This window comes from Electrona antarctica (assembly GCF_951216825.1).
Source record: "Electrona antarctica genome assembly, chromosome: 22".
Lineage (NCBI taxonomy): Eukaryota > Metazoa > Chordata > Actinopteri > Myctophiformes > Myctophidae > Electrona > Electrona antarctica.
In genome coordinates, this window is record NC_136805.1 from 23,850,291 (window position 1) to 23,870,517 (window position 20,227).

The following is a 20,227-nucleotide window of genomic DNA, read 5'->3' on the forward strand; positions in this document are numbered from 1 at the left end:
TTCCGTTCCAGATAGACAGTCTGAACCACAATTTGACCCACATTTCGTACCTGCTAGATTTTCATCTACAGAAACTTATACTTCCTCCCCAATGTCTGCAGATGTCTAATTATATCAGACACAAGTCCCCTGCAGTTTACTTTAATTCTTTTTGCGTAAGAGTTTGGGCGACAGCTGAAGAGCCACAAGCACTTCCTATTCGCATTATTACTCAGCACATCCTTACTCTTTCTCTACAGCATGCTTTCAATGGAAAATAAAGGCTTGAAAGAGTAGTCCATCTTAATTGAGGGTTATTTAGTGATATACCTTTACTACCTGCAGGTGAATAGAGCCCCCGGAGGTTGAAAGCCTTAACCATAATAAGGGGATTCTCCGTCACTTTTGATGTTTGATGTCGGTGTTCTCACGTGCATTTTTGTGGTGAACATTTGCCAGGGTATGATCTGGGTTTCAATGGAGCATGACGGATATATTAACTGTGAGTGTGAGCATGCTAATGTCATACGATAGCATGGCCAACTAAAAACAACCAATCTTTAAGCTCACAACGCATTGCATCCACAACACGTTGTTAGCTTATAGATTGGCTATTTTTTGGCAGCGACACCGTCTTATGAGGAAGCATAAAGTGAGCCTAACCTTGACGAATGTTTTAGTTGCTCTGCTATTTCAAAAACGTCTGGGTTTCAGAGGCTATGGATGGTGTGACATAACTGAAGTTGTATTGCATTGTGCTATCTAGATGTAGTGCAGAATGTCTGTGTGATGCACACACTTCATAATCTTCATCATAAAGCAGAGCCGTATTGACAGGAACCCTACTTTAACAAAACAAAACAAAACAAAACAAAAAGTGTGAAATTGATTAGCCTACATATTTTCCCCAAATTGGTCCATTTGTGTGATCTCATTTTACTCTGTATATTGAATTGCAGGACGAAATCATTGTTTTGGTTTTGGTTCAGAAGAAAGAGGTTTATACTGTACTGAACACTTTGATTGATTGAATACTTTATTAGTCAGAGTGGAGAATGAGCAGGATCAACCACATTGCAATTATCGTGCAGATTGTACGCTGTGCCCTGATAACCATAATGCTTCTCTCCTATCACACCCACATTCAACTCATAGTGTATATCTTTTTTTTGCAGCCGAACCAGAGTCAGAGATGGTAGAGGGCATGTGGCTCGGAGTGACAGTGGCCAGCCAGAGAGACGCGCCAGAGGGACGGGTGATGGTGAGATAATGCGCCATTTAAGTTCAAGTTTAACCACATGCTCCCTAGCATCCATATGGTGTCATAGTCATGTCCTAAAATAATTCAGAGAAAATAGCCAATCCACATGTGAGCTTGTAGACAGGCTATTTTCGGTGAAGAGATGGTGTACTGTAGAGGGGAAAGGTGAAGAGATGGTGTACTGTAGAGGGGGAAAAGAGATGGTGTACTGTAGAGGGGGAAAAGAGATGGTGTACTGTAGAGGGGGAAGGTGAAGAGATGGTGTACTGTAGAGGGGGAAGGTGAAGAGATGGTGTACTGTAGAGGGGAAAGGTGAAGAGATGGTGTACTGTAGAGGGGAAAGGTGAAGAGATGGTGTACTGTAGAGGGGAAAGGTGAAGAGATGGTGTACTGTAGAGGGGGAAGGTGAAGAGATGGTGTACTGTAGAGGGGGAAGGTGAAGAGATGGTGTACTGTAGAGGGGAAAGGTGAAGAGATGGTGTACTGTAGAGGGGAAAGGTGAAGAGATGGTGTACTGTAGATGGGAAAGGTGAAGAGATGGTGTACTGTAGAGGGGGAAAAGAGAGATGGTGTACTGTAGAGGGGAAAGGTGAAGAGATGGTGTACTGTAGAGGGGAAAGGTGAAGAGATGGTGTACTGTAGAGATGGTGTACTGTAGAGGGGAAAGGTGAAGAGATGGTGTACTGTAGAGATGGTGTACTGTAGAGGGGAAAGGTGAAGAGATGGTGTACTGTAGAGATGGTGTACTGTAGAGGGGAAAAAGGAGGGCACCAACTTCCACCCCTGCCATGCAGACCCCAGTCAATGACATATAGCGTTTTAAGTTGTTAATTTACCAACATTATTCCTGCAAACATGAATTATGATTAAATAATGTGTAAGGGATAAAACATGGAATGTGTGTAAATACTACACTTTCTTCAGAAGAAAACAATGCCTATGATATGATGATTAGACAATCACTTTGCCTGAACACAAATGTAAGAATGTTGTTTAGAAACTTGCTAGGTTTGATGTTTACCTGGTATCCTAGTTACTTTATTTGCTTTACCCTGTTGTTTGTTGAATAGGGTTCATATGCCACTTACTCCAGTCTTGCACTTTGTCGCTCTGGATAAGAGCTAAATGCCTAAATAGTAAATTGTTACTTGGTGCAAATACTGTATTATTTGGAGTAAGACTATGGTATTGTGTGTCAAAGTCACAAGCTGCAGTAAGAAATGTAATGCTGAAATGCTTTGATAAAAGGCTACTGGTGTGCACAGCCAACCCCAGTGGGTTCAAGTGCAGCTGCGCAGGATAAAGAACTAATTGCAAAAAGGAGAAATATCAACTCAGTCCCTACACTAGTATATGTATTCCCCACATACAGTAGGTCAGGCCTGTTGAAAGTCTATTCTATGTGACCAAAACATTGTGAATACAGGAAGTAAATAAAGCCATTACAATTCAATTGCATTGATCTGAAAACTGAAAACTGATTTTAGAGGTTGTCAGATTGGACAGAGTGCAATTTCTAACAACTATAGAGAGACAACTATACACTCTGGTGCAGTGGGCAGCCACATAAGGTAGCCACATTTGGCATAGGTCATTTTGTAAAACACAAAAGCATGTTGTATAATACACCCGTATCTGCTGTACAGGCATGTGGCCACCGATATGTGAAGCTCATCGATGGAGGTTACGAGAAGCAGCGGCGAATGGTGGGAAAGTGCTACATTAGGAGCAATGACTTGACGTACGACACCGGCGACATATGGCAGGATGATGAGCCCAGGGAGTGCAACCCCAATAACGACTATGAGATGGAAGGCATGTGCAACATGGGCATCTCCGGTGGCATGACTGACACTGATATCTACATGGGCACTCCAGGAAGCTACTTCTGGCAAGGTGGGCACCAAAGAGTTACCCACAGAGAAAGAGTGCTTTGTGACACCTTATAGAAGCTCCTCTTTCATGCACTTAATTGTCTCCACCAGGCCGAAGGCATGGGGAGAGAGTATGTTTTGCACTCCGTCCGTGTGTGTGTGTGTGTGTCCGTCCTTCCGTCCGTCTGTTACCAGCTAATCTCCGGCACCGTTAACCCGGTCGATGCCAAACTTTGCACACACACTCCCTGGATGCCAACGATGAACCTCTGCCCCGCATTTTCCAGAACGGCCTGTTATAGCGCCACCAGGAGGCCGACTTTTGTAAAACACATTTTTTGATATTACTCCTCCAGATTCTGTCCAAAAATCTCACAAATCGTTACACAGTATCTCTATGGTCATGTGCTCAAGTCGGATCTGTCCGATATTTCATATTCCATCCTAATTGGCTATAATTGGCTTTCACAGTTTGCAAGATTGCCCCGTTTTGAACAAAAGCCTCAAATCATGAACGCAGCATGCAATTTACGTGAAATCTTTCACACATTTTCTTACTAGGCTGAGGAATATATCCCACCCTTTTCACATTGGCCTGTTATAGTGCCACCAACAGGTTGATTTTTGCAAAACACATTTTTGGAACAAAATGCCTCAAGTCATCCAATTGCCATCAAAGGCAAACATGTTTATATTACTCCTAAACATTTTGCCAAACATCTCACACAGTCCTATCCTCCTGGTGGAGACCTGTGCCCAGAAGGGCACTTTTTCTAGTCTTTATATATTCTGCACTGATACAGTTTACAGTTCTATCTTCAATGTTGCATACTAGAAACAAATTATAGCTAAAAATATAACACAAAACTATTGTTTTCTGTAAGCTCATCCCATCCAACCAGTCACCTAACCACATAAGACCAGTTATCTGAACATTAATTGTCACATCCAATCAGTAATCACCAAATAAACAACAATTCCTCAGGTATGGTGCAGGTACGGCAAGCATGCAGTCTTGGCTACATCTATAAAGCTAAAAAGTGTGTGTTTTGTGACTTAACTTTGAAATAATAGGTAGGTTTGGCAGACATGGATTACCACCCGTCGGAAACTACAGTGCTTACAGAGTATTACTCTAACAATAGGATTATTCCCTGTCTGGGAAAAGCAGTCAATTTTGTAGGAAGCAAGTAATAACATTGTTTGGTGGTTTATCTTTTATAAAGGTAATGTTCTTGTTACGTGGAGAGATCCAGATCCTGAACGCCAGTGGGACGTGAACAATAAGGAGTTTGGACAGATGGGAAAAAACGACAATTACATGGGTATGTATTCTAGCTTCTGGCTCCTCTAGCTTCTGCGATGAATGGGATAGATCCAGCAATGTATATAAATGTAACACTCTGACTCACTCTACATAGTTGAAAAACTACAATACATTGACCAATCACAGATTTAATGTCCAGAAGTGTTACAAAGAAGGTAACAATTAAAAGTATGATATACAAAAAACTGCAATGTCGGTCCCCACACACTCTCTGTATGTACTGAGGGAGAACCAGAACAAACTTGTTTATATACACACTATTTTCAATAAATAGTGTGTCACATGAACCCCCACTTTTATAATGAGTAGGAAACAACGTATAGATTCCCTGTCAATCATCACTTTAGTCCCACTGTGGGGCGGTAGCTATATCTGCACTACAGAGACGGAGACCCTTCCCCCTGTGTGTATTTTCTTTTACTTTATTGTCTCCACCAGGCCGAATGTGGATTTTTGCAAATCCCTTTTTAATGGAACAAAATGCCTCAAATCATTCAATTGCTATCCAAGGCATAAGAAGAAATCACCATTTTCACATTGGCCTATTATAGCGCCACCAGGAGGCCACAACCTGCCCTGCTCTGGTGGAGACCTGTGCCCCGAGGGGCACTTTATCTAGTTCGGGATATTTCTGTTAGTCAACCTTTGGACAGTTGTCCTTCCCTGATTGGTCACATATGACGTGACCCTTTCCCAGAAGAAAACGAATTGGAACCGACCGATGTACTTGTTTAATCCATTGAGACCTGGAACGCATCCATGTCACGTTAGCGTTTAACCACATTAACCATTAACCCATTTTGGTGTTTTAAACATGTTATAATTTAGCTATTGAAAAATAGCAGATCTACAAGCTCATAGCGCGCCACCGAGTGGCGCGCTATGAACTTGTAGGTCTGCTATTTTTGAAAAATCGTTAAAATGTGCCTCAAATCTTTCCGAAAATTGTCATGATTTAGAAAACTTTTTTTTTTAATTTCGACGTCAGGCCTGAATGGTTTAAACTTGAGTAGTAATAAGCTTTACATACTGTAGTAACCTTACTTGAGTAGTAATAAGCGTTACATACTGTAGTTACTGTAGTAACCTTACTTGGCTTATAATAATACAATATCTTAACGTCGGGTTTCACAGGTTATGCCGTTGTGGAGGAGAAGAAGTTGCTGATTGGTGATGAATACACAGTGGTGACGGGGTCTCCCAGGGACCAATCAAAGGGCTCCGTGACGCTGGGCAGGCAGGAAGGCACCATGTTAATACCAGCGTTGGTCATCCCTGGAAAACAAGTGGGCTCGTACTTTGGGAGCAGCCTGGCTGTCACCGACCTCAACAGTGATGAGTACGTTACCACATTAGGGATACCCCATTCACCACAGAGTGTGTCTACACAGTATTGTAGCCAAAAATAATCTTCTTATTAGCACTTAATCATATCACATTGATATTACTAGAGCAGTGCACGCTGGGCCTACGCTGACCTAGGCTGTAGACGCTATCATTAGTTTTTGGCAGAAGTACTGCTCAAGAAAATGATGTTGATGCTTTACAAATCAGTTTACATTCTCTGTGAATGAAATAAGTGTTGTGATTGGTCAGAAAAATACCGGGAGATACATCTGACGGACACTTCCGCTTGCAGAGCCCGGGCAGGCTTTTGTGCTGGTTCTGGACAATGGTGTATCCCACCACTCACAGAATGTCAAGGCAATTATGTTTATGAACTGTCAAATAAGTCTACTCTATAGGTCTAGACACCTTCTCAGCTCCTGCTGTAGATTCGCCTGGCACCTGCTACCTAAAGCTCTGGCGCCCTCTGGTGTTCAAATCTGAACTGAAGAGCCAATCTATTTACCAAAAAGAAAAACAATTTCTCTCTGTTCTCCTAATTACAAGATGTAAGCCAGCAACCAACAGTTATTTATTATTATTATGATAATGATTATCATCATTAATAATAATTTGTATTTGTTTATGTGTAATAAAATCTTGGTGAATCTGTATGTTATGCTCTTAATGCAGCAGTGCTCAGTAGCTCTGGTCCATGGTGTAGCTAGCTATGGAATCTGGTGTTATGTGAATGTGTATCTTATGATCTTAATGCATCAGTGCTCTGTAGCTCTGGTGTAGCTAGCTATGGAATCTGGTGTTATGTGAATCTTATGATCTTAATGCATCAGTGCTCTGTAGCTCTGGGCTGTAGTGTTGGAATGGATGACTGATGTAAAGATTAGAGGAGGGAGGCTGCTACTCTTCAGCAGCCTCGATAAGGTCTGTCATGATGACATCATAGTCCTGGCATGATGTTCCCCTGTAAACCATTGGTTCTCAAACGTTTTAATTTCAAGGACCCACATATCTCTGAGATTGTACAAATGGAACTAAATAAAATGGACCCTTAAGCCAGCTCCACACTGCCCTGACGATCGGCAGTCTCCAGTCGTGAGACTGTCCACAGGAGACTCCCCGACAAGAAGCTCCCGTCGCTTGCCGCCCAAGTGCCTGATCGATGCGTCGGAACCCGTTGATGAAGAACCGAACATGTCCGGTCGGTTGCCGATGTCGGGAGCGACGCTATCCATGTTGTAGTGATGAGGGGGGTAAATTACTCCACTGTAGAGTGGACTTCTAGTCTGCTCGTCATGTTTCAGGGCTGACTACTGGTGTGGTGTGTGAACTAAATACCATATTCTCAATATCAACTCAATTAATATATGTAATACTAATCAACTCCAGTCTCCAAATCAACTCCAAAGCAAGACTAGCGAAAATAATGCTATCCGTTTGTGTGAAGCGCTGTGTTGCCAGATTCTGTGAGTGAAACAAGCGACCAGGTCTATGAAAACAAATCCAAAAGAAGCAACCAGTTTCACTACTTGAGCTATCAGCTATTTTTTTAAATGAATCATGAAAGCAAGCCCAAATAAGCAACTACTACAGAAATAAGCCAAAACTATAAAGCAACGGGCAACTATGAATATTAAGCTAAGATTTGTTACTGTTACGGCCCTTTAAAATTGGCTCGAACACCAAGGACCATGACATAATAAGGACAATCAGTTTAAAAGTTTACCAAAAATATACCAAATTTATTTAAAAATCGGGCAATAAATGGACACTGAACCCCAAACAAGCCAGGAATGCAACACACAAGGAAACACTGAATAGCTTAATAAATAAAGGGTTAACTTAACTGCCGAAACAATAACTGATAAACTCAAAACCTAACTAGGCATCCTACCAAACAAAGATATGGGCTGGTAAACTTATAAGTGGGGGAGCTATGCACTATGTGCATGTCGGAGTCCCCAGACTCGCCATAAACTACCAAAACCAAAATAAGAACTAAACTAACCAAAAAACCAAACGGCAAACGAATACTTACAACCAGCCCAGTAACTGAAAGTAAAGAAAAACAAGAGCAACAGAACACAAGGGAACACAACTTTTCAGGTTGGGTGTTTGGGAGACAATGAGCTGCTCTCCACAGCTCCTCTTTCTAGCCTGCTACGAATCACTCAATCAAGGAACGGCTGACACAGGGTGTGGCAGCCAAGTGATTGACAGGTGAGTCTCTAGACCAGCAGCATAGATCATAGCAGCATAGATAGGCACTACAACAGAAGAAAGACATTAGTGAACCAACAGATAAACAAATGATAGAGTCTGGTTAGAGAGTGTATAGTGTGCCAGCACAGAACACCATGCGTTGATGCCATGTGTGCATATGTGCAAGCACCTAACAGTTACAAACTATATATTGTTTATAATTCAAAAGGTGGGTGTTTAATCATTGTGTGTTTTGTTTGTTCTAGCTGGAACGACCTGATTGTGGGCGCTCCGTTCTACTTTGACCGCAATGAATACGAGGGTGGAGCTGTGTACGTCTTCATGAATGAGAACGGATCTTTCCAGAAGACCACTAAAATTGTGCTGAAAGGCCCTGTGGACTCCGGGTTCGGCTTGGCTCTGGCCGCCATTGGGGATGTCAACCAAGATGGATTCCAAGGTATATCACTATTCTTTTTTTTCTTTTTACATTCGGTTCCATCAACGTAACCCATCACTGTAAAATGTTGTATATTCTGATAGTAACACTTTACTATCTCTCTCCTGAATGGATACAATAGACCATATTCACATGGTGGCCATCTTGCCATTAAGTTAATGAAATGCCACCCCGTTGCCACCAAAGAGATTCTAGAACGAGACGAAACTCCCATTAAGTCCCATAGTAACAACCAGCGCCCAGTGCCTCCGCCATTTTGGAGTGATGACGTAACTTCCGGTTACTTAAAAAAACCATTAAAATATCATGCTGTACAAAACAAAAACTTGTTTTTATCCTATTCTACTCATATATTGATCTACTATCATATTAGTAACTAATAACATATTCATTCAGTATGTCAGGGTGCATGTGTGTGCAACTGCACATGCATGTATACACGTGCGTGCGCTGTTTGAGGTGTTACATAGAACGTGCTGCCGCCATCTTGGAGTGATGCGCCATCTAGTGGTGATCCAAAACAATCGCAGCATTTAAGTGCCAAAAAGGTGGTTATGTGAATATGGTCTATTGGGTATCCTGACCTAAAAATGCATTCTCTGTTTACTAAAGAGTCGGAGAGGCAGGGAGACCCCAGTTACTGAAGAAACAGCATTGATTACAACCAGAATATAGAGCTATTTAACAAAAATCACTAATTTTCTTTAGGTCAGATGTTAAAAATACAGGTCATATGCTTTGAGGTATGGCTCTGATTGTGAATGTAAGGGAAATAAGCAATTACTTAGTTATTATTCTACGTTGTGTGGGATTTATGATATGATTTATCCATCATTGTAAAACACTGGATCTATCTACACTATGGAAAGGAAGTCATTATTTTAGAGTTACACAGTGATTATGCTTTGTTTAACAGGAAAAGGTGTATGTGGCATTTGCCCAGGTATTGCATGTGATAAATGTTCATATCCAGCAGTCAAAGCAGTGCATTATGCATTTTTTAAATCTTGCAAATAGTATACAATAATAAGAGACACATTATTGCCTGCCTCAATATCTTATACGTTTATTTAATACAAATGCAGCAATTTTATTATCTGAGAAGTTATAATTGCAACTAATCGTGGTATTCTCCTAGTAGCTTTCTTGTGCCACCTAGAGGGCAGACACACTGCTTACACAAGGCTGCCATTACAGTCTTTCCTGCAGCCTTCATTCTTTCATTGACTAATGACTATCCCTATTTTTACATAGATTTTGCTGTGGGCGCCCCCTTCCATGATACAGGAAAAGTCTATATATGGACAGGAAGTAGGGAGGGAATCTCGGAGGAGCCAAGTCAGGTAAGAGCCTGGTGGATATTCACTGTGGTGGATATAAACTCACATTGCATTCAGCTATCGGTTTTCATCCTCTGTGGCTTTGTCACCATCTACAGGTGATTGAGGGTAAGTCAGTGGGCAATGGCGGGTTCCAGACTTTTGGCTACTCCATCAACGGGGGGATGGACATGGATGGTAACCGATACCCAGACATCCTAGTTGGATCCCTTGATGACCGCATTGCCCTGCTCAGGTAGTAATTATGAAAAGATATTCACAACCCAGGAATGTTAAATATCTACTGTATCATATTATGTGTTTTGTACATTGCTGCTGTAATTCATTATTTAATTAATTAAATTGTTTTCTCAGAGCTCGCCCTGTTGTCCATCTCTTCAAGAACTTCACTGTAGAACCATCGATTGTGGATGTCAACCAGTGTACCCCAGGGAAACCAGCATGGTGAGAATATTCTATTGTATTATATTATCCCTTTTATTCTGTCTTTTCTCAAAAGAGAAATGTGTTTACAATAAATATTAAACATAACAAATCACCACCACAACTCATCAGACCACACAGGGAGTCAAAGGAGACCTGATTTAATTTCGTTGTGAATTTTTGTAGTAGTTAATGACAAACACAAAGCTGAAATCCCGGGGACATAGATCGTTTTGTTGTTTTAAATGTGCTTTATAAATAAAGTGGATTGGATTGGAAACGTGTATATTCATTACTGTAATTTTAAAATGATTTTTGCAGCCACAGGATGCAACTTAATCTTGTTTGCAAATAAAGCAAATTTGTGGGATGGATGTTTTTTGATATCCCTCTAATCTTACATTTGTAGATTGTGAAATACAGTAGAAATCCTGCAACCTCTGCGATAATGACATCATATATCATTGCCATTTTATTGTTTGTATAATGGCAGTCCTTTGTCTCTTGCAGTATTACAGCGAAGTTGTGTTTTAGCTACACGCTCAGCAATGGCAACAAAGACTTCAAGAAAGATATCAGTAAGTGTCCTCCTTTACATGTTTTTAAAAAAATATATATTCACAGGTGGTATGTGTATAAGTCTTGCTATTTAAAGACTTCCCTTATTAACAATCAAAGTAAAAAAGATAAACAGTAAACGTGTATACTGAAGTCATGTACTGTAATATCCCTGCAATCTTCATAGAATGTGGACATGTTGTTGACCATTTATTAATTTCTCTTCGGTGTACTCACTTCAACCAGTAGTTTCTCCTGGATTTATGACCAACACAAAGATTTGATCCCTGTGTGAGATCAGCAGAGATTAGCTCTCTTGTGTTTTTTAATCTCCCCCGTAGCGGTGAAGTACACAGTGGAGACAGATAAGGACAGGAGGAAGAGTGCTCGTATTCTGTTCGCAGAAAACAAAGATGACACTTTCACAGGCACCCTGAACCTGCCCTCCCACAAACCTAAATGTGTGGTGCTGCAGCTTACTGTGGCGGTAAGGAACAGAGACACACATACACACACATACACACTGTAACTGTTCAAATAGCCAATGTATATAGGTTTAAAGTGCTCATGTGTTAGTCGCTTCTTTTGGGCTTGTTTTCATATACCTGGTTGCTTATTTATTTCGCAAGATCTGGCAAACACTGATTGAAAGGCAATATCTGTTGCCTTTGAGCGTTGACCTACTATAATAGCTATAGACACTTCTTTGACGTGAACTAAGAGCCTCGGTTGATTCTGCAGGCAAATGTGAGGGACAAGCTGGAGCCTGTGGTCTTTTCGCTCAATGTGTCCCTTCAAGAGCAGAAACCCAAATCCAGACGCGCCCTCCAGAACCTGGACTCCTTCCCAAGTCTCAGCCAGAAGCAGAAACTCACAGCAAGAACCGAGGTATATACTGTAAAGCTGAGTTTATATAGCGTGTGTGTGTGTGTGTGTGTGTGTGTGTGTGTGTGTGTGTGTGTGTGTGTGTGTGTGTGTGTGTGTGTGTGTGTGTGTGTGTGTGTGTGTGTGTGTGTGTGTGTGTGTGTGTGTGTGTGTGTGTGTGTGTGTGTGTGTGTGGTATGACTTTCTCGTTAACTGTTTTGCTAACTTCCACAGATTAACTTCCTGAGGGAGTGTGGGTTAGACAACAAGTGCACAAGCAACCTGCAGCTGACAGCTGAATATGCTAGTGCGGAGGGAGACGTTTACCCCAGGTACATGAAGGCCCCTCTCATTCACGCACGTAAGCGTTTAATTAGCCGACTGAATTTCACGCCTCAAAACTGTGTTTGAATGTGTGGTGCTGGAGGGAGTGAATTACTGTACACCGGATAAAATGATAATGAGAAAACCGACATCAGACGGATATAGAAAAATTAATTGTTGCCAAACAACAAAATAGTTTTTCAATCTAGGAAAGCATCTGGGTCATTTCATAATTTGGCTATTCAAAAATAGCAGAATTTTTAACTCATATATTTACTTCTAGGGGATCCCTGGAAGTAAATATCATGATCATGATTGGAGGAAGGCCCCTCTCATCCTGATTGGATGAAGGCTTTGCCACCCGCCACCAAAACTGAAACTAGGGTTTTTTGACCCCAGGGGCTCACTGGGGACAGGGAGGAACTCCTTATATGGTCAGCACACTCTATAGTAGGGAGGATTATCCAGAAAAAAATAAAAAAGAAGTGATATTTGAATTAAGTCAAATCACTGAATATACCTTTAATGGATTAAAGTAAATGATGCTTCGTGTTAATAATTCCATACAACCTACTGCTTGCTGACTACTTGTGCACGGTTGTCCACATGCTCAGACAAGACAAGCGCCAGGTACTGCACTACAACAGCAACGTGAAGAAGATCATGCTGAAGGTGAAGGTGACCAACTATCCTGCTCCAGGGAAGCTGGCCGAGGACGCACACCAGGCTATGTTAAACGTCACCATTCCTGACACACTCCGGTACTCTGGTGTCAGGTCCGAGGTACGTCCACAAGAGGGCAGCGTACATCTACTAACTATTGCATTTTCATTATTTTCATTATTTTTTTTAACCCCTAATCCAGATTAACCCTGACAGACCTCAGCCCCACTTTGAGAAACTGTGTCCTTGATTATTGAAATTAAATGTTTCTTCCCAAGCCTTTGGTTTAGCTTAGATAAAGTGTCTGTTTTTTAGTTTTAGTTTTCTTTACAGTGGCCTATGTTGACACCATTCTCACAAAAACCCACTGGTTTCACATACATTTTCTGCTCTCTTTTCATTCATTTCTGTCATACGTAGGACCCCAGTGATGTCATTGAGTGTCATTCTGAGGACAGTACATTGACATGTGAACTGGGCAACCCGTTGAAGGGCAACGAGAAGGTACATTTTAATAATCACACACCAACACTACAATGTATGCTATTGATTTGTCTTCCCTGATTTGGAGTTAAAGCTGCACTGTATGTAACTTTCCTCTTGAACCCCGGTCTCCTGCGCAAGTGCTGACATTTTTACCATTGAGCTAATAGAGCCTTGCCTCGCAAGATTCATTGAATCTTGACCTTCAGGTCACAATTTGTGTCAAACCAGAAACAGGGTCGTGACAAAGGTCGTCTCACCTAGACACGGGATCTAAATGTCTCAACAGAAGAGCAGGGAGAGGCCCGGACGGTTATCTCAACCGTCTGGCCACCTAGGCTGCTAAGCCAGCCTGACGGTGTGCCGCGGGTTCGACTCCTGATCCCGACAGCCTTTGCCGCGTGTCATCCCCCATCTCTGTCTCCCCATTTCCTGTCAGTCTACTTTCAACCTATCAATAAAGGCAGAAAAAGCAAAAACAATATCTTAAAAAAAAAGAAGAGCAGAGAGAAAAAATATTCCCATTTGTATAAATTATATTGTATTAGCATAAGATTGGACAAAATGACACTTTATACATAGAAGAAAGTTACATAGTACCGCTTTAAGTTTAGCTTGGTTTCTCATGTATTTTCATCCATCTCTTTCATGTTCTTCATTGTAGTTTAGTTTGCTTGCATTATTGAAAAAGTATATAAATTATAAAATAACATTTAAAGCAAATTATAAGCAAAATGTGTGAGGCAGGTTTTTATTTTCTTGATAGTCATATCAACATTAAGTTTAATAATTATGACACCACAACCACATCAAAATAAAATACTTATATTTTCCTTTGCGATATAACAACCTTAATTTACTTTTCTATAACATCAGAATATAATGATCATTAGATTGAGAGCACTAACTCCACCTTTCTCCCAGACTCCCTCCCCAGTCAGAGTTCAGAGTTTGAATGAATGGAGAATGATGTGCAGGATGTAATCTGCATGCACATGTGAGGGGACATTTAATTGACATTTTTCTTTGACTAAAAAGAACAATCCTCTCACACACTTATGCCAGTGATCATCACCCTACCCTGTGCCAATGTTGGTTGGTACCCGTGCCTTACGTTGCTTACCCCTGGTCTAAATCATAAAGGATTGAAGAGTTATGAGATTAGCCCACCATCCCTGTTTCAAATGCTGTACAGCGGTGCAATTATCGAACCTCGCGCTGCCACAACGTACGTGTGCAAACTCTCCAGTGCAGCTTTAAAACTAATTTAAACAACATTATTTCAAATGTATTTTGTGAGCAGTCTCCCTTTGTGTCTCTGTCCCTTTTATTATGATAGGTAGCACTGCAGCTTATTTTTGAGACAACAGAGATCAATCTGGACACGCAAGAGATTATATCTCAGTTACTCCTGTCCACGTAAGTATTACTAAACATATCTGCATACAGACACTACTGTGTAGAGATAATACCCGAGGTACAATTGTAATTTAAAAATCTTGTTATAGTCCCAGTTCTGGTTCAACAAGCAGTATGTGACTGATCCTGATTGCATACTATATTGAAACAAAAACAAAATGACTGTAGATTGGAGGGAATTTTGAGGAAATGGAACAACATCGATATAGTTTCTATCGCAATTGTGCCACAATTCTTTTTACATTTGTTTTACATCACTAATAATAACTCAATATGACTGAGGAAGCGATATTAATATGATGTGTGTGCTTGGTTCAGTCTGAGTGAGCAGTTTGACCTGGTGGCTGTTCCAGTGGCGCTTCTCATTGAGAACACCATCCTCACCTCCTTCTCCATGTGAGTACACAAGTTCAAGTGAATGACAAGGCTGGAACGGTGCATTTAATCGTTTAGAAAAGATAATTGATAATCACTATTAATCAATGGGAAATTGTCAAACTTTCACTTTTCTCCTCAATTTTGTATTATTATAAAAATTATATATAATGGAAATAGCAGATCTACGAGCTTGTAGATGGGCTATGTTCGCAATTTTATTTGAACAACGAAGTATTAAACAGGACTTAATTAGTTAACCACACTTTCAGACTACTTTTTTCACATCAATTTGTTATGTAAAATATAAAACAGATTACAGAGAAACACTGCTAAATTATAGAAGAAGTAATCGACAGAATAATCGCTATAAAATATAATGATATAAGCCTCTGTCCATAACGCATGACGCTTGTATCGAAGTAAAAGTAAAACATGCGCAGCCCCTGTAAAGTGTATGTCAAATACCCCTTTAACTCTTAGGACTTTGACAATATCATGTTTCGTTGTTGTTGTTTTAAATTATTACCGTCTTTTACATAGAAAGCGACTAAGCGTCCCCTAACATCTAAGCATCCTCGATTCCTCCCTCCCCTGCAGAGACAAGTCAACGGTGCAGACCTCCTTCAGTGGCGAGGTGGTGGGGGAGTCGGCCATGGTCAGCAGCAGTGACGTGGGCAGCCTGGTGGAGTACACCTTCAGCGTGAGTCACCTCCACCACCACAGACCACATTACAACAGGGCTTTTATGTTGCATCTGCGTGGGTACACAGAGCCACGGTGGCCACAACAACCCCACACGGCCCGCTGGAATCAGCAGATTTATTCTGGGGAGATTTACTATTACACACGAGGGAAGGTTTATTTGATGACCTACGTCTGGTGGTCTGGTCATCAGCTCACAGACAAGATCTACTGTTAGCGGTCGTTGCACAAAGTCTCTTTTTTTTGTTAACCTTCATTTGACTAGGAAGTCACATTGATGTCTCTTTTTTCCCCAGACCTGGCCAAGGAATAGCAGCCAAAAACAAGCATTAAAAAAAGAACACAGTCCAGCAATTAAAGTGAACAAAAGCACACAAGGCACGCCAGTGTGAAATATAGTTCAACCAGAAGAGAGCAAAATTTGAATGTTTGAATGTGATTTATTTAGGGACAGAGGGATACAACATGTTATAAGACATAAGCCCTGTCAGTTACTAAGGGATTTAGCAGCCAGTGTGATTTACCATTATTAACTTCCGGGATGGCATAGCATTCACCCGTAACAATCTCTTAACCCATTTAGACCTGAGGACGCATCTGTGTCATATTATAGCTTTTAATGCAATCTGCAAAGCTCCACTGCAAGTTCCTGTATCACACAGCATGTGAATCCCATCCATGAATTTATTGACTGTGATGACTTTTGTTCCCACCAGGTGGAAGTGTTGGGTTCACCTTTAGGTAGCATGGGAACGTTGGCTGTGGAGTTTTCTTGGCCTTTCGAGGTGACCAACGGCAAGTGGCTTCTCTACCTGACGGAGATCGTCTTCAAGGGGACGTCACAGACACACTGTGTTCCCGGTGATGGTGTTGTCAATCCACTAAACCTCACTGTAAGTGAAGTTTATATTCTGATGAAGAGAAATTAAGATTTTCCCTGAAAGGCAAAAACAATGTTGATCTTGCTGCTCATGCTGTCTGTCTAGAAGAGAGTTGGGAGACCTAACACAACTTTGTGGTGTATTGGCCATGAACTGAACTGAAATTAACGGAAATTAAATTAAAGGGCAAAAGAACTGCAGACTTTGCAGTGAGGCGTGAAACACAATCCTAGCTCACAATAAATGAACACGCAACATTATGTAAATGGAGCAAACAGGGTGTACTATGCCACCCTGGCTACTTTCTTTACCCTTGTGTCCTTACTTGCTGTTCTGAGGTCAGTGACTGTGAACAGCGGTAAGCTGAGCAGTGTGCACGAGGTCGTACAGTGTGAAAACTCCTCCGTGCCAAAACCACCGTCTCTCAGAAATAATATTTGGAAAAACCTCGGCCAGACAAGAACGCTTACTCATAGGGTCAAAAATAGATAACCATTCTGAGTTTGGCTTAAGTATAGACAGTGGAAATGCTATTTTGGGAAGACCATAATGTCTTTATCGAAACCAGCAATTATTTAGCACCAAGCCCAGTGATGTCATGTGTTTCTTTGTTTTCCTTTGTCTCCCGCCTGTCTTCCAGTTGACCGAGGGCAAGCGCAAGCGTCCCAAGCGACAGATCGCATTGGGCGATGGCGACAACAACGTACAGCCACATATACTTGAACCGCAGGCAGCCATCACACTGACAACAAATCGAAAAGAAGACATTAAATTGGTGAGGGCGGCCACTGCCTTAATAAGAGCTGCACGATTCATGCTCAAATGTGAATCTCGATTTTCCTCCACAAGAATTGTTGTCTTTAGTCTGTATTTGCTGAAAATTACTACATTCAAAATGTGGTGCCTGGAGCCTACTACTGTGGCTTTAAACAGACAACATCAAAGTGCTTGACTTAAACCTCTCTTAAATTCTCTCTCTTGTAGCAAAAACATAAGAGTAACTCAAATTAATTGGACAGCCAACTAGTGCTGCATGATTCTTGCTTAAAATGGGTGTCTGAATCTAGATCTTGATCTTTTTTGATTAATTGTGCATCACTGAGTGGAAGTTTAAAACTGCTGTGTGCAGTACAACCTTTAGGGAACATTGAGTAGAATATCATTACAATCAAGGAAACAGCTTTGCGTAGATCACACCTTTTTAGATAAAACGTGTGCATGTGTGTGTAGCAAAGCTTGATGGCAGTATTGACACTGATTTCCAATCCTTACAGGTTACATTTGGTTAAATATGTTGTACACTTTCAGCGTTAAATGAACACTCATAATATGGCTGTGTTAATATGCATTGTTTCTGAAGGACTGCTCCTTGGGCTCAGCGCGTTGTGTGACCTTTACCTGCCCTCTGCTCAACATGAATACCTCAGCCAAGGTCATCGTCAGGTCCCGCGTCTGGAACAGCACATTGCTAGAGGTCAGAGAGCTCACAGGCTGGAGCACTGCACATTTATTTAATAAACTAATAACACACTCAGCTATTTCACTATTTGCGTACACACGAATAGAAATAATTCTGATACTGATTTGAAGTCAAACTTAAAATATACAGACTTTTACCTGTGAACCTGTGGATTCCACAGGTTGTGGAGCAGTTAGTGAATTAGTCTAATGTCTGTTCCCAGGACTATCCCAATGCAGGGAGGGTACAGGTCAATGGTCAGGCCACGCTGAAGCTGATCACTGACAAGCCCACCATCAAGATGGACAGTGTGAACAGAGAGGTGCGTGGTACTGCTGACCATCAGGGTTCCATTGGTAAAAAAGAAATATATATCTAAATCAGACATGGATCCCCCAGCAAATCAAACCCTGGATGAAGATGACTATGATGAGGAGGAGGACTATGCTGCCAGTCTTCTGACTGACTTCTGTTTTTCTCCCACAGTTCAAAGTGGAAATCTACCCGGTGCTGGGTGAGGAGACTCCCTACGAGGTTCCACTGTGGATCGTCATAGTGGCTGCGGTAGCAGGGATCCTCTTGTTAGGAGTCATCAGCCTCATCCTGTGGAAGGTAAGAATACCTTCACTCATTCATCCTATGCCTAGAGAAGAGGGTCAAACAACCCGTGGTGGCTGGCTGGACGTCACAAACTGCAGACCTGAAAAACAAAATCACACTCGTGTGAAGTGAGGGGCGCTCTTATCATCATACATCATCAGGGGCTAGCGCCTCTCAAAAAAACATCAGTCTAATTTTCCTTTTCGTCTACCACCGTCATGATTCTTGTTGATTAAAAAAAAGGTCCACATGCTACAAGGTCTACATGCTGTGATCGTTGATTCAGAACTTGCAGATTCAAGAGCATGTGTAACGTCAAAATGACATATTGTATATTAATTTAGGCGTCACTGTCTGCGACCTCCGCGTTGAGCTGCCTATTTAACCCCCAACCCCACCCACCCCCAACCCCACCCCACGTCCTCCTCCCCCAGTGTGGTTTCTTCCGGCGGGCGAGCAGGAGGGAGATGTACGAAGCCAAAGCCCAGAAAGCTGAGATGAAGATCCAGCCCTCTGAGACAGAGAGGCTTACCGAAGACTACTGAGGCCCCCCCGGGTCCCCCCTCTACCGTGGGGGCCTACGGCACACACCGATAGGGGCTCTGGGTAATATCTGACTCCATCAAATGGATACAGTTACATTAGTAGTGGGGCTAAGTGCAGGGAATGACTGATTTCACGTTCTTACTCTACTGTAACCTTCTTCCTTACTGCTAACGCAGTGTCGTCTTCTCCTGGCTGACTGAAACCCTTTCTGCTTCCTTTTCAGCCTAATACTGTGCCTTTTACTCCACCGCTAACTATCTCGCTTATCTGCTCTTTAACCTTCAGCCTGGCTTGACTATGACAGCTGTAGCCATTGTAGAAGTCACCGTTTTTATTGCACAGCTGGGGGACGTTTGGACACCAGCAGGAGCATAGTTTCCATTCATTTTCTGCTTTTTTGTAAGCAAGATAATGCAGCATAAATCCACAACTCGATTCCTACTGTTCATCGGCTACTAATGCATTCTTTTTTAACACAACTTGACTTTTCCTCCGCAGCCTCTGACTTGTAGACCACATGAATTCAGAGTATTATCCCAAATATTTCCCTCTTCATTAATCCTAATCCTTGTTCTAACAGCTTGGATTCTTCAAGCGGACCATCTATTATCGAATCATGCCAAAGCATAAGGGGGTGAGGATCCGCAAGGCTGAGCGCTACCAGTTCAACCTGGGCTTTCAGCTTGAGGAGCCGCAGAAAAAGTTTTGGATCACTAACTGGACAGAGATGCAGCATTACTACTACTGAACTCTCAACGTTGAACCCCAAACGTTTCACAATTTCTTGACATTGGCCAAGCGAAGAGAACATTGGGCCTGTTGATCATATCGTGCCACGTGTCGTGGCATATGGACCATTTGTGAATGGCTCATTCATTCTGGAACTTTATTGTTTGTGAGTTTCATCAAGACATTGTCCTTTCTTTAGTGCAATATTCTAAACAGTTTTGTTTCAGAGATTGTAAAGTATTTTTGATGAATGCAGTGTTGTACATTGGAAAAGGTGGTATGTTCAAATTGTAAATGATTTTTATTATAGTTGTATTCTGCTGCAGAATTTGTGTAAGCCGTTTGCATATATATTTCTATTCTTTTATTGTTTTTCCTGCTGGTAATCTATTATGTCTGTTTTGTCTCTAA

General features: G+C 41.6%; 1 protein-coding gene across 1 annotated transcript in view; it reads left to right on the forward strand.

The window, feature by feature from the left end:
* Positions 1-19,815, forward strand: part of itga3b (integrin, alpha 3b) — a 42,801-nt gene extending 22,986 nt beyond the window's left edge. The window contains exons 3-26 of the mRNA XM_079492701.1: positions 1,155-1,240; positions 2,887-3,136; positions 4,341-4,439; positions 5,576-5,780; positions 8,254-8,447; positions 9,702-9,790; positions 9,886-10,022; positions 10,142-10,231; positions 10,721-10,788; positions 11,110-11,255; positions 11,510-11,656; positions 11,867-11,964; positions 12,571-12,739; positions 13,040-13,123; positions 14,442-14,521; positions 14,840-14,917; positions 15,497-15,599; positions 16,318-16,494; positions 17,123-17,257; positions 17,843-17,956; positions 18,165-18,263; positions 18,428-18,553; positions 18,976-19,147; positions 19,668-19,815. Coding sequence (XP_079348827.1) covers positions 1,155-1,240; positions 2,887-3,136; positions 4,341-4,439; positions 5,576-5,780; positions 8,254-8,447; positions 9,702-9,790; positions 9,886-10,022; positions 10,142-10,231; positions 10,721-10,788; positions 11,110-11,255; positions 11,510-11,656; positions 11,867-11,964; positions 12,571-12,739; positions 13,040-13,123; positions 14,442-14,521; positions 14,840-14,917; positions 15,497-15,599; positions 16,318-16,494; positions 17,123-17,257; positions 17,843-17,956; positions 18,165-18,263; positions 18,428-18,553; positions 18,976-19,086 — 2,885 coding nt within the window. The 3' untranslated portion in view covers positions 19,087-19,147; positions 19,668-19,815. The remainder of the gene's footprint in view (positions 1-1,154; positions 1,241-2,886; positions 3,137-4,340; positions 4,440-5,575; positions 5,781-8,253; positions 8,448-9,701; positions 9,791-9,885; positions 10,023-10,141; positions 10,232-10,720; positions 10,789-11,109; positions 11,256-11,509; positions 11,657-11,866; positions 11,965-12,570; positions 12,740-13,039; positions 13,124-14,441; positions 14,522-14,839; positions 14,918-15,496; positions 15,600-16,317; positions 16,495-17,122; positions 17,258-17,842; positions 17,957-18,164; positions 18,264-18,427; positions 18,554-18,975; positions 19,148-19,667) is intronic.
* Positions 19,816-20,227: the final 412 nt, after the last annotated feature.